Raw genomic sequence first — 14,254 nt, forward strand, 5'->3', positions numbered from 1 at the left:
TATTTTGGGAGAAAACATTGCTAAAAATCTGACAAACATCATGCTCAAGTGTGTTCTACTGGCCAGTCAGTTAGAGCAAGGGAGGTCTAGCTTGCCCCATTAGATATTTTTGATTGTGTAAAAATAGAGTATATATCATTTCAATGCTTTCATATAATACTGAGTTTGAACAGTGCACCATAAACCGTAATTGTGACACAATTTTGGGATCTGCAGTACTTTTACATATTTGATTGTGCAGACTACATTTTCCATAAAGATGTATTTGATATTGCTGTACTCTAGACATTCAGGGCAACAATTTCTTGGCTATTCTGGGATTTATATTTGTCAATTTGAGAAAATGCAACAAAATATTTAGCAAATTATTTTTAGAAAAAGAAAATAATGCCACATTTTTCATTATAACTTCAGACTGCAATGATAAATTTATGTTGGGTTTGCACCAATACATAGCACTAAATGTGCAGAAAAAAAGGCTATTTTTTGTATTGGTGCAGGAATAGAATAAAAAGGTACACCTGCTTGAACAACCTCATGCCATTTTTTTATTATAAGCACTGGCACTGAGATGTGCACATACCACAGCAGTGAGTGTATTTATGGCTTTACAAGATGCTGCAAAGTTTAATTTTTTGTGTGTGTTTTTTATTGCAAGCTTATGACCTCCACCTTTAGATAGCAGCCTTTTTTTAATTTAGTTTATCTTTAGTAGGATTGCTGTGTTCGTGTGTGTTTTATTGTAGATTGGTTATTGTTGAAGATTAAAGCAAGAATGAGCTAATGAGTGGGTGAAGGGGTGTATGAGTGGAGTGCAAGGATGAGCAACACAGAGCATGTAGGTTATTGAGTTCCTAAACAGTGATTTAGACTTATACGTACGACTGGATGTCATTGCCAGTCATGGCTCAGTTTGGCCGGTTGTCACTTGCTCTCGCCATGGAGTTGAGTAGCACTTGACATTTGGCTAACTAACATGAGGAAACGGGCATGATGGAACACCAGTCTTTCAAAGTGAGAAATGCTCTGAATATGTTTTAAGTCATCTGGTTCCAATTCCTGAAGCTTCATAACTAAATTATTTTGTTGATATGATTGAATGATGTCATATGACGGCTTTATAATAATACATTGATGATTTTATAAAATTGTATATAAGTGTAACAAGTGTAATTTAAAAAACAAGTTGGCCAGTTGTTAAACGGGATGGCTGGGTGTTGATCAGAGATGATGCCAGCCTGGTTGAAGGGAGGGCAGAGGCCAAAAGCATGTGCCACCATTATTTGTAGCTATTTGTCGAGGGTGGAATGATTAGGATATGTATCTTAATCTGCTGTGCAGCTAGTAGTGGGTGATCTGTTAGATGATTGATGACAGTTTCTTTTGGTGACTACAGAGACCAGGTAGTTGTAGGAGCTCAGGCCTCTGACCTTTTTGCTGGTCTGCAGTATTTGATGGGTGGGTCTCTCAAGTCTCAGTTGAGAGCCCTAAGTATCCAGCCTGAACCTCACACCTGTGTCTCGGTAGTGCCCATCAGAGAAGAATCATCCCCAATAGCGCACACCCATCCACCTCAAAATGTCTTTCCTTTTCAGACTTTGGAATGGGACCTTGCTGGGATCCATCTGGACAGCACCTCTGTTATCAATCTCCAAGTCCGAGATGCAGGAGACCTTTCCAGAGATGGGTATGGCGGGCAGTGGTACAGGGTGTGGGGGAATTTTGATATGGGTGGGCGGCATAGCTCATTAGAAGAGGGAGCAGTCAAGAAACTGTGGGGAAGAAGGTGTACAGGGAGATGGAAAACTGTGCAAAAAAAGCTGAAAGGTTTATTTTCCCACACTGTAAATGTCAAGTCTGTGAATGGAGCTTCTACAAGAACCCCGATTGCTTCTGTGAAGGAATGTGTCAGGCTGTTATTCGGGCTGTAAAATATCTAAATTTTCAACATCTCTGTTTGGTACCTGGTGTTAATGTCCTCTTATGTGGCAAGTGCAGGTTTTTTGTTTTGTGTCTGAAGAAACTTATTGTACTTCCTTTACAACATGGTTAACACATGCTAAAACCAGTTCTTCAATAGTTATGAGAATGAGTTTGATCAATATAATTATGGCTATATTACTAGTTGAGAATCATCTGTAATTCTCCAAACAATAGATGTTGTGGATTATTATCCCTTTTGTGTCTATATGGAATCCATATTCTATGGTTAAAATACAGGGACCACAGAGAAAGCATGTGCATGTATTTATTGCATTTATTCCAAACATGGAATAAAGAGACACCTCTTTTCGAAACAATATTTGAGACTTGTTTTTGTTGAGTAGTGTATTGCTTCAGGAGGAGCAGGTTAGCTCTGTTCATCATTAAACTTAGCAATAGTTGTGAAAGAGAGATGCCCTTTATCATGTTTGTTGTAACCTACCTCTTATATTATGCTGGTCAGCACTGCTAAGATTGGTAATGTATGTAGTAAAATCTAAATCCATTGCTGTTTTGATAAGTTATCATTTTTTCAGATTTTTTTTCCCTAGAAATCTAGTAAGCGTACCTTTTTTGTGATCTCTGCGTTTCTCCAGCATTTTAAAAGAGGGAAAACTGTAACTGATAATTCTGTACACATGCCTTTTGTTTCTAATGGTACTAAATGTTATCTATCATGAGTAAGGTGGACATTGTCCATGGGAGGGTTAGGGTTGAAATCACCAATAGACATCTAAATATAATCCCTTGACTTCTGAACGAAGGGCTACTATTGACTTGCAATCAAAGATTTCTCTTGAGAGTAAATCACAGAAAGACTGGGCCTTTGTAATGCCTTCATAATCTGAGTGAAAATTCCAGTCGCTTGCCCATAAAATTACCTTCTCTTAATCTACAGGGTGTTTGGTTCCAGTACAGTACATCTGAAATCACTCGTCGCAGATCCGATGGTGCCACTGTCACTGACTGACCAAGTTCTGCTAGACAGCTCCCATCTGCCAACAGAGGTCAGTGAATGAAGGAAACTTTAGGACAGGAAAAGGTGGACAGGAAAAGATGTGTAGAAGATGAGTCAAAAGGTATATGAGCTGCAGGACAAAAAAAGGAAACATGGATGAATGAAAGACAGAGGGAAAAGGAGGCAAAGGAAGAGAAGGAAGGAAAGTGGCTAAGATTAGATGAGGCAAAAGCTGAAAATCAATAGCTTGGTGGAAAATAGGCTATAGATGACACAGGAAGAGGAGGAGTGTGGAACAGTAGAATGGAAAGGAGGAGTGAGGAGGAAAAAGGTGATGGTGGAAAGGAGTGAAGAAAGGGGGTTGGGTAAATGGAGAGGAAGAAAAGAGGAGGGAAGAAAGGCCTAGTAACAATAAGGTTTACTACCAGAAGACCAAAGTTGTTATATCGACTTGGCAGAGTGTTGTAGAACAAATGTATGCTACCAGAATATTGGTAAAGTAAGAGCAGGTTTATTGTACTTCACTCCTCATTCCTGTACCTTTTTTCCTAAACCATTTAATGGTATTCTACAACAGAACTATAAGATTTACAAATTAAGAACAGAGAAGAGCATTATAAATGTAATACAAATCATGCCCTCGTAGCAAACCCTTGATGTGATGAGGCATTTGTACAAGAGAAAGATAATCATCTCAAACGTGATTTTATACCACTGAAATATGGAAATACTTTAGCTACCCTCTGCTGATTTTATTATGCTTATGTAGGACCTACTTGCTTTATATATTGCATATTCAATTAAGGAGCACCTCTTTATTTCTCTTAACCACTACTGGAGAGATTGGGGTGCAGTCTCAGATCTCCAATATTTATTTTGGCTAGTTGTAGACCAATAAAAGTATATTCCCCTCTTGCAATCCCTTTTTATGACAATGAAAGGGGAACGATTTAAATGGCAACACAGTACAGGTGATAGGACTGTAAGATCTCATTTTTTTTTTTGAAAAACGTTTTTATTGGCATTTATATGGAAAGACATACACAGGCACAGGTGGTAACGCCATCAGCACAGAGATTTACATAGCAAGCGCGCTCAGTCGTAGCCTTCTGGACCTCACAGTCTTGTGGGCACCCAGGCCACCCAGCCCTATCCTGAGTAGGGCCACCGGTGTGTGTTCCCGGGAGCAGCCATTGTGCGTGTCCTACCGGAGCGCGGCCTGATCTCTGCGCCGCAGGGGCGCCGCGCAGTGTGTTTGGACCCTTGTGCGTAGTGCCGCGAAGGCGAGAGAAATGCAGCCAGTGGATAACTATGAACGAACTGGGGGCAAGGAACCAGGGGGTTGGGAAGGGTGCACTATGTCGGCTATCAGGAATGCTTGTAACTATGCGCTCGAGAGCTGGACCAGCGTGAGAGAGCAAGGACAGAAAAAGGGGGGGGGGGGGAGCCAGGGGGGCGCGGACGCCGGGAGGGGGGAGCGCGCCGGGGGGGCCGGGGCACCAGCCGCAGCCTATGAGGGGTCCGGTGGCAGAGCATGCGGCACCTGCCACTGCGAGGCCCCGGGCGTTTGGACTGCCCGCGCCGCTCCCCGGGAGGGCTCTGCGGTCGCTGGCGCCCCCAGGGGATCTATCGGTTGAGTACTCGCTGCAGCCGCTGTTTCCTGCGTGAAGGAGTGCAATAACATGGCCCAGGGCATGGAGATCGGGTGTTTGCGCATCCCTCGGGCCTCCTCCGTTCTAAGTGCGGTTTCCTCCGCCTTACCCCATTTCTTGACCGCCCCCACCCATGCCGCCGGCGACTTCCAGTGCATACCGATGCATCGCTTAGCAAGGAGCAACATTAAGAAAGCGAACAGGACTGTAAGATCTCATGCTAGCATTTCTGGATAATACCACAGCTCCACATAACAAATAGGAGATCTTCATTGTGTGTCCGCATTTAAGGCAGTTAGGGGCAGTGCCTCTGCTCATCTTCCATAGGTGATCAGGCAAGTAATACACACCGTGGAAATTTTTTATTTGGCTTGGATGGAATTTAGCATAGATGTTATGTTATGTCCTGCTCCCGGACTGCCATTTCCCACAAGTGTTCGTCTGACGTATCGAGCTCCTTCTATCTGCTAGAACATATCCAATGCTTTAGGAACCTGGGTAAAATAGTTTCTAGTTTACTCATAGTCAGTTTAACTTCAAGAGGGCTAAACTCTGGAAAGCAGGTTTCGTCTGGAACTTAACATTTAATATGGTCCCCTAAACAGAAAACTTCCAGTTATCGAAATACCTATGTAATCCGACTGTTTAAAACCAGGAAGATGGACAGTTGAGTCAGCCAGGTCCATATCCATAAGGGCATCTCCTGGTCAATTTATGGGCCCACCCAGTGGAGACCTTTATTTTGACAGTCCAGTACTAACTTTGAGATTGGGGGGAAGGATGTATCTGCGAAATCACCATACAACATAGACGTAAGCGTAATCCCTTGAGAACTGGTAAGTTCTAAACTGGTGGCAGGATCATCTACAAACTGTGATATCTAATAGTATAGTTGACCTTCTGTCATTGCCACTCCTTCTTTTATGTACTGTATGCTTTTTTGAAAGCCACACACAGGTCAGTATCAGCCTAAAGAACACACAAAAATATCTGTGCACCTTTTAAACCAGCATTGCCTTTTGGCGATGTCCTACAGTATTGTATTTTTTCTGGGTGCTGTGCAGCATCGTCAACACAACTAATTTAAAAAAGCACAATGGTATGACAACCACCGGTGGCTGGGTCATTTGATTGGTGCAGGCATGTATGAGGACTATTGTATGGCTTTCCACTTGATGCAGTTGGCATTCATGCCTACCGAGGTTCGAGATCCCCGTTATGGGTGACAATAGAACCAGCTTGTTCATGGTTTACCTGGGCTGCTCCCCCTCTACTTACCCATACCCGCCGGTGCTGGAGCACTGAACCCAATGGCCCAGGAAATGTACAGAACTTGGGCGCGAGTCCATAAGCTTCTCTTGGTGGATGCCTACCTTCATGACAAAGCACCCATCTGGCGTAATCATGGCATTTGCATTGATGGGTACTTGCTTGACTGGACTCATTGGCGTGCGGCTGGCATCCATACCTTTTTGCACCTTCTCTCGGGGAGAACTCAAGTCGTTTGCGGTTTTGTAGGAAGAATTTGGTCTGTCACAAACCCAGCATTGGCGCTATATACAGCTGCATCACTGTCTAGCAAGCAGACTAAGCTTGCAACCCTGGTCTGCCCCCCCATCCCAAGTGCTCATGTACCTTAATGCAAGGGGCCAGTTTAAGGGTGTGACGTCCGGGCTATATAACCTTCTGATCCACCATCACTTCTCACATCCGCAAGTGGAGCTCCTCAGAGAGGTCTGACAGACCCGTCTTTAGGTGGCATGCGAGGATGAGGACTGGGTGGAGTACTGGAGTCCTTGGGAGAGGGGACCCAAGAGGATTCAATGAAGTATAGTCTTTTTAAGATTCTGCAGGGCTGGTCATGGCTCTGTGCTATGGTCCTTCTGCCCCACTTCTCCTGTTGGTGTAATAATGCATCCTGTGATATTGTACACTTTCTTGCGGAATACCCTGCAGTCTGTCCTTTCTGGCCTGCAGTAGGGTCTACGCTAGGGCAGACCCTGGATATACCCACTCCACTATCGAGTCGGCTGCTCCACCTTTACGACCTCGCAGACCTCCCTCAGCTAACACCATGCTCGCTGCCTCCTCACTACCGCTCTCATGACGGTCAAAATATGTATACTGCGTCATTGTTGCTCTCCACAGTTCCCACCTCATGAGGAATGTCTTGCAGCCATGTTCAGGAGTGTCTCCTACTAGAAGGTGATCTATAACCTGATGGATCGGGCTGGTGAGTTCCTCCATATTTGGACTCCTGTCCTAGGGGGGAACCTACCCATTTGTCTGCTTTCCCTGCCTTCGTGTGTCCAGCCCCGCTTCCCTTCTCTCTCTTCCCCACTTGGCTGCTCCCTCTACCGATTCCCCTCCCCTTCTCTTTTTTTTTTGATTGCCTATTATACTGCCCGCCTGTTTCTGGATTCATATGTATCACACTTTACAATTGTTTCCCTCTCCTATACTTTTGCTCCGTGTATTCTGCTTTGTTTTCATTGGCATTTGTGAATTCAGTAAAATAATTTAAACACAAAAAGAATGCATAGACGAACCAGAGGAATGACACGTGCACCATTTGCTTACATTTTCTTTTTTAAAAGGGACTGCGGGTGTAGAGATAACAGAGGAGTGACTGGGGGAGCGGGGTGAGGAGGAGAAAAGCATTGCACGACAGAGAGAGCAACAGGGTGATAGGGGTACAAGCCCAGAGAGAGAGAGAGTAACACAGCTTGGGTGTCACATAAGCTACAACTTAGGGCTAGGTCTACAAAGTATGTGTTCCCTCCCTCAGGTGAACTTAGTTCAGTGCACCAACGATGAATGTGAAAGACAGTTTATTGTAGCCTTGCCGAACACTAATCAATGTGTTATTGAAATAGAGTTATTGCTTTTGGGTTACTAATAATCCTTATGAATGGATAACAGTAACAGACCTATTTCGTTATTCACAATATCACACAAACACAGTACTAAGATGAATGAACACTTTTAATTAAAAGTATTTATTACTATAGGAACAATCTGTTCCTCAGAACATCCAAAACAACTTGACACTGAGTAACTGCTTCCCTGTAATTGGCCCCTATCGCAGTAGGTGTCGCCGTAGTGAACAGATTAAATTGAAAGTTAGAATCAAAGCATTAGAAAACCCACAGAATAGGGAATAATCTTTTATGAGTCAAGCTTGACAAACCTACGGAAATATGTGCCCCGTTATCCCCAGTAGGACGTAACCATAATTACTACGTATGTTTCTGTAATGAAGTAATGATGGTTCAGATGTGTGTGAATAGTAAAAAAAAAAAAAAAACCTACTAATGGCACAACTTTAAGATACGGGCCCTACGTTTGGCACCAACTGGTGCATAAACTACAACTTTAGCATAGCTCTGCAAGGTGTGCTTCTCTCCCACGGTTGACACAGGTGAACCTGGTTGAATTCACCTATGATAAATGTGAAAGACTGGTTACTGTGCCCCACAGAACACTAATCAGTGTCTTATTGAAATAGAGTATTGCTTTTAGGTTACTAACAATCACTAAGAAGGGATTAGGGACAAAAGTAATCTATTTCTTTATTCACAATATCACACAAATACTGTACTAAGACGTATTGACCCTTTTAGGTAAAAGAATGTATTACTACAAAAACAATCCATTTCTCAGCACATCTAAAACAACTAGACAATATTATAAAAACAGCAAGAAGGCACGTCAAAAATAATGAAAATAAAATGAACATTTCTAACATGGTTAAAATGTAATCTAGAACTTAACATCCTAACATCTACTTCTAGGAGAACATGAAAGGCAGAGTAACTTGCAGTCTATAGTTTCTTAAGGAGAAGAAACTCACTGCATATCTTCTTAACAGCAAAGGATGTCTTTATCAGCGGAGGCGTGAAGACAGTGTTCCCTGCAAAGGCAAACACACATTGCGGTAACAGTCTTCTTTCAGGACTTGGCTTTATTGATGAGGTGTGCTGCCAGTACATGAGACAATGACAGAATCTCATGCGATAATCTGGGCGAAGGACCTCTCCTGACAAGCAGTCAAGAGGCAGTCCTTGTATACTAAATGTTATCAGAAATTGTAATTTCCGACCTAAGTTTAGGAATGTCTGCCACAGAATATGTGCATCAAGGTGTGCGTCCCAGACGTTCCCATATGAACATAAGATAAAAGTATGTCAATTCAGACTATGCATTTTGGCTTTATGTCTTTATTTGTTCTAATTTGACTTTGAAATGGTGAAAAGCAGACATTTGTCCCAGGCAAATGTCACAGTAACCAAATGGCTTGAGGCTTTCACAGTTCTTAGAAAGATCTGGTCAGACAGCATCTGCATCTGCAGACATGACAATGAATCTGCATAAATCAGAAAAGATGGTGATTTCCATTTTCTGATATTGAGAAGATTGTGACCTCCATTATCTAAGATGGAGTCAGAGCCTACATAAAAGGTAGTTGGACCTTAGGGGCCCTGTGTCCTCTCCAGCGTTTATGTCTAAATTTGACGTCATAGAGGCCTATCCAGTCAGTATGGATTTAGCCAACATGTATGTAAATTCATGCTCCCAAATTACTAGGATCTAAGATACCTAATATATATATATTCACAGAAAAAAACATAGGTTTCAGGGGTGTTACAGTTAGCTGGCCATTTCACTCGTACAAAACCATAGAAATTCCTCTGTTATAGTTAGTACCAATCTGTATTGAAGATTGAGTGGATATATAACTGTCTGGATGGAGGATTTAGTAGCTGTCTGACTGTCTTTTTAAGTGAGTAATTAAAAGTGTCTCACTTAATACATGGATTAGTAACTAAACTATGTGAATGTGTGCAGCACTGTCTCTCTTGTTGTAGAACATGCTGCATCAGTTGGTCACTAACTACCTGAGTGTGTATATTAGTTATTGATTAGTTGGGTGAGTATTTGTATGGGACATTGAGTTTGTGTGTGGTTGGATGGGGTGTGTGTAACTCTATGCATAGATGTGTAAATGGTTGATTGACTAGGTGTATAGGTTTAAGAGTGCACGTGGAAACAGTTGTTTCAGTGACTGAGTGTATTTATTTGTGTGTTGGTGAGCAAATATATGTTTTAGTTGTACATCTTCAACAAAGTAAAAAAATAAAAGGCATTGTATGTGAGAGTTGGTGTATATAAATAAGTATGTGTAAGAGTCAGTGATTATGAGAGTAACTATATGAATGAGTGTATAATTGTAATTGATTTTTTAACATATTAACTATGAGTTACTATGTGTTTGAATAAATGAGGTGTTGGATAATTGTGTAAGTGAGTAAATGTAAGTGTGATTAATTTTTTTCATGAGTGAGTAGGATGACTGCATAACCGACTAAGATGACTGCTGATGTGTCAATGTCTATATATGTGTATAATTGCATTTGATAGTGTTCTATTAATTAGTGGCTGCATGTATAAATGATTCTGTTGTTGAATGGGTAGTTGTGTGTGTAGACTTAGGAATCAGTGAGTGGGTATGTAGTAACTGGTATTGGTGTGTCAATGGTTTTGTAACGCCCTGAACGTCTCAGGATCGTTTAACAGACACGATAATGAGAACGCAACCACTTGTGAAGGTTTAGTTATTTTAATGAAGGCAAAAATAATACAAGGAATAAACAAAGGTTATAGTCACTGGAATCCTCCAGGCTAAGTACGTTACCAGCCCACAGCACGGATGGTCCTAGCCGTCCTCTGCATATACGCCGATCCCGGCGTATGCCAACAGAGGGCAGAAATGAAATGGCCGACAATGCCAATCGGTAGGCTGTGAGGGGCACGAAGAGTGTTGGGGAGAATCGAGGAGTCAGGGAAACACCCAGCCGGGGTCTCTACCTGAAGGGAGCAGCCGCTCAACCTCTTCCTCAGACTGCACCGGGACGCGGAGTCACCTCCTGGTGATGCGTCACCGATACCCCAATCACAAGCAAAGAAGACTGAACCGAGAGCAGCCGCTCGATCGATCCTGTGGACTTCCGAGTCTGTAACGCGGCAAACACCTCCTGGTGTGCGTTACAGCTGGCAGTCCCTGTATCTCTGGTCGGGCTGGGAGTTACGACTCCAACCAGCAAAAGCGCCACTGCGCTTTGACTCAGCCGAGTCAAAAAGCGAAGCTCAATGGTTATCCGGTAGAGCTTCCGGGTCCTTCACAGGTGACGATGGGGCAAGACACGGCCCAGGGAGTAACGACTCGACCTACCTCCGTTCTTGCCTTACTGGAGCACCACTCCGGAACACTGCTCTACACTAAGCAGGTACGTCGGTGTAAACACAATATCCGACAGCGTTGTACCTCCCGGTTCCTCCCTTTATAGGGCGGGGCGTGTTTTCCTTGAGTTATGTAACAGCTCTCCTGTTTACATAAGGGCGTGTTTTCCTTGAGTTATGTAACAGCTCTCCTGTTTACATAAGGGCGTGTTTTCCTTGAGTTATGTAACAGCTCTCCTGTTTACATAACCTCTCAACCGCTAAGCATCCTGGGAAATGTAGTCCGTTTTCGCTGGTTACCGTTTTCCTCCCCTCGCATGACAGGAATTCTTGACAGGTTTCAAATATGGCACTCTGTATTTTACAGTGAGTGATGAAAGGTTATACTAGTGTATGATGAGGTGTATCAGATTGTCACGTGGATGATGTCATCAGTGATGTCATTTGAGATGTCATCAGTGATGTCACTGACCATGTCATGAATGATGCAATACGTGACATCATCAGCAGTGCATTGCGGGCGCGCGAGTTATAGTTAGCAGAACTAACTATAACGGAGGAATTTCTATGGTTTTGTACGAGTGAAATGGCCAGCTAACTATAACACCCCTGAATCCTATGGTTTTGCTGTGAATTTCTAAGTTGTTTTTTTTCTACCTATAACGTCTCTGAAACCTATGGTTTTTTCAGTGAATTTCAAAGCTTTTTTAAATGCTAATTTCTAACTATAACGTCTCTGAAACCTATGTTTTTTTTCAGTGAATTTCAAAGGTTTTTTAAATGCTAATTTTTAAGTGTGATAGTAGTTATACCTATTTTTTTGTACTGATTTTCTACAGTTTTTTAACTGTTCATTTATAAATATTTTATTCATTAAATAACATTATATATTTTTCTGAAAATTGCAACAACAAAAAAATTCAAACTGAAATATTGATTAATTTTCTTGTTTTCATTTTTTATTTTAATATATTTATATTATTTTCATTAAAAAAAAATTCAATTTTTTTTTGGAAGTTGCGCACTCAAAGCGTTAGGTGGGTGAGCGCATTCTAGCCGCCATTTTAGAAAAGTCGTGAAGGATCCGCGTACGGTGTGCGACAGCTGCGTGTTTTTCAGTTACATCATATACATTTAATATTACGTGATGTGCGCGGTTGGTATGCGACCAGTCCGCGACTCCTGCTCCCGCGCATTCGCGACACATGCGCATTATGGTAAGAGATGCTTGCGCGGTTGCGGGTCCCGCGTGACGTCATATACGTGCTGGGGCGCGCTGGGTTAATATACATATTAGGGCAAAAGATTATCTAAGATATTCATAAAAATAATATATTTGTACTTATAATAAACTTATATTATTTTTCAATATATTTTCGCGAAGTTGGGTGCGTGCATCGTGCACAGAGAACCAGTTCAGCAGAGCTGCTGTAGAGCCAGAGAAACCAGGTCAGCAGAGCTGCTTTAGAGGGAGAGAACCAGGTCAGCAGAACTGCTTTAGAGCCAGAGAACCAGGTCAGCAGAGCTGCACTAGAGCCAGAGAACCAGGTCAGCAGAGCTGCTTTAGAGTCATAGAACCAGGTCAGCAGAGCTGCTTTATAGCCAGAGAACCAGGTCAGCAGAACTGCTTTAGAGCCAGAAAACCAGGTCAGCAGAGCTCTTTAGAGGGAGAGAACCAGGTCAGCAGAGCTTCTTTAGAGCCAGAGAACCAGGTCAGCAGAGCTGCTTTAGAGCCAGAGAACCAGGTCAGCAGAGCTGCTTTAGAGCCAGAGAACCAGGTCAGCAGAGCTGCTTTAGAGCCATAGAACCAGGTCAGCAGAGCTGCTTTAGAGCCAGAGAACCAGGTCAGCAGAGCTGCTTTAGAGCCAGAGAACCAGGTCAGCAGAGCTGCTCTAGAGACAGAGAACCCGGTCAGAAGAGCTGCTTTAGATCCAGAGAACCAGGTCAGCAGAGCTGCTCTAGAGGGAGAGAACCAGGTCAACAGAGCTGCTTTAGATCCAGAGAACCAGGTCAGCAGAGCTGCTCTAGAGCCAGAGAAACCAGGTCAGCAGAGCTGCTTTAGAGCCAGAGAACCAGGTCAGCAGAGCTGCTCTAGAGCCTAAGAAACGGGCCAACAGAGCTGCTCTAGAGCCAGAGAACCAGGTCAGCAGAGCTGCTGTAGAGCTGGAGAAACCAGTTCATTAGAGCTGCTTTAGAGCGAGAGAACCAGGTCAGCAGAGCTGCTTTAGAGGGAGAGAACCAGGTCAGCAGAGCTGCTTTAGAGCCAAGGGACCAGGTCAGCAGAGCTGCTCCAGAGCCAGAGAACCAGGTCAGCAGAACTGCTTTAGAGGGAGAGAACCAGGTCAGCAGAACTGCTTTAGAGCCATAGAACCAGGTCAGCAGAGCTGCTCTAGAGGCAGAGAACCAGGTCAGCAGAACTGCTTTAGAGCCAGAAAACCTGGTCAGCAGAGCTCTTTAGAGGGAGAGAACCAGGTCAGCAGAGCTTCTTTAGAGCCAGAGAACCAGGTCAGCAGAGCTGCTCTAGCGCCAGAGAACCAGGTCAGCAGAGCTGCTTTAGAGCCAGAGAACCAGGTCAGCAGAGCTGCTCTAGAGCCAGAGAACCAGGTCAGCAGACCTACTGTAGAGCCAGAGAAACCAGGTCAGCAGAGCTTCTTTAGAGGGAGAGAACCAGGTCAGCAGAGCTGCTTTAGAGCCAGAGAACCAGGTCAGCAGAGCTGCTCTAGCTGGCACTGACTGACTGACATTGACTGACTGATTGACACTGACTGACACTGATTGACTGACACTGACACTGACTGACACTGACTGACTGACACTGATTGACTGACACTGACTGACTGACTGACTGACACTGACTGACTGACACTGATTGACTGACACTGACTGACTGACACTGACTGACACTGACTACTACTCTACTACTACTCTCTACTACTCACTTTCTACTACTCTACTACTACTCACTCTACTACGCACTCCACTACTCTCTACTTACTACTTACTCTCTACTACTTTCTCTCTACTACTTACTCTACTACTTTCTCTCTACTACTCACTCTGTACTACTCTCTCTGTACTACTCACTCTCTACTACTCTCTACTATTGACTCTCTACTACTCACTCTCTACTACTCTCTACCACTCACTCTCTACTACTCTACCACTCACTCTCTACTACTCTACCACTCACTCTCTACTACTCTACTACTCACTCTCTACTACTCTCTCTCTACTCCTCCCTCTCTACTACTCTACTACTCTCTACCACTCACTCTCTACTCCCCACTCTACTACTCTCTACTACTCACTCTTCTACTCACTCGTTACTACTCTCTACTACGAACTCTACTATTCACTCTCTACTACTCTTTACTACTCTCTACTACTACCCTCTACTATTCACTCTACTACTCACTCTCTA

General features: G+C 43.4%; 1 protein-coding gene across 1 annotated transcript in view; it reads left to right on the plus strand.

The window, feature by feature from the left end:
* LOC146784222 (dysferlin-like) overlaps positions 1 to 14,254 on the plus strand; it is a 305,315-nt gene that overhangs the window by 81,217 nt on the left and 209,844 nt on the right. Inside the window, exons 3-4 of the mRNA XM_085632915.1 lie at positions 1,596 to 1,687; positions 2,882 to 2,990. Coding sequence (XP_085489041.1) covers positions 1,596 to 1,687; positions 2,882 to 2,990 — 201 coding nt within the window. The remainder of the gene's footprint in view (positions 1 to 1,595; positions 1,688 to 2,881; positions 2,991 to 14,254) is intronic.

This window comes from Triturus cristatus, chromosome 11 (assembly GCF_964204655.1).
Source record: "Triturus cristatus chromosome 11, aTriCri1.1, whole genome shotgun sequence".
Taxonomy (NCBI): Eukaryota; Metazoa; Chordata; class Amphibia; order Caudata; family Salamandridae; genus Triturus; species Triturus cristatus.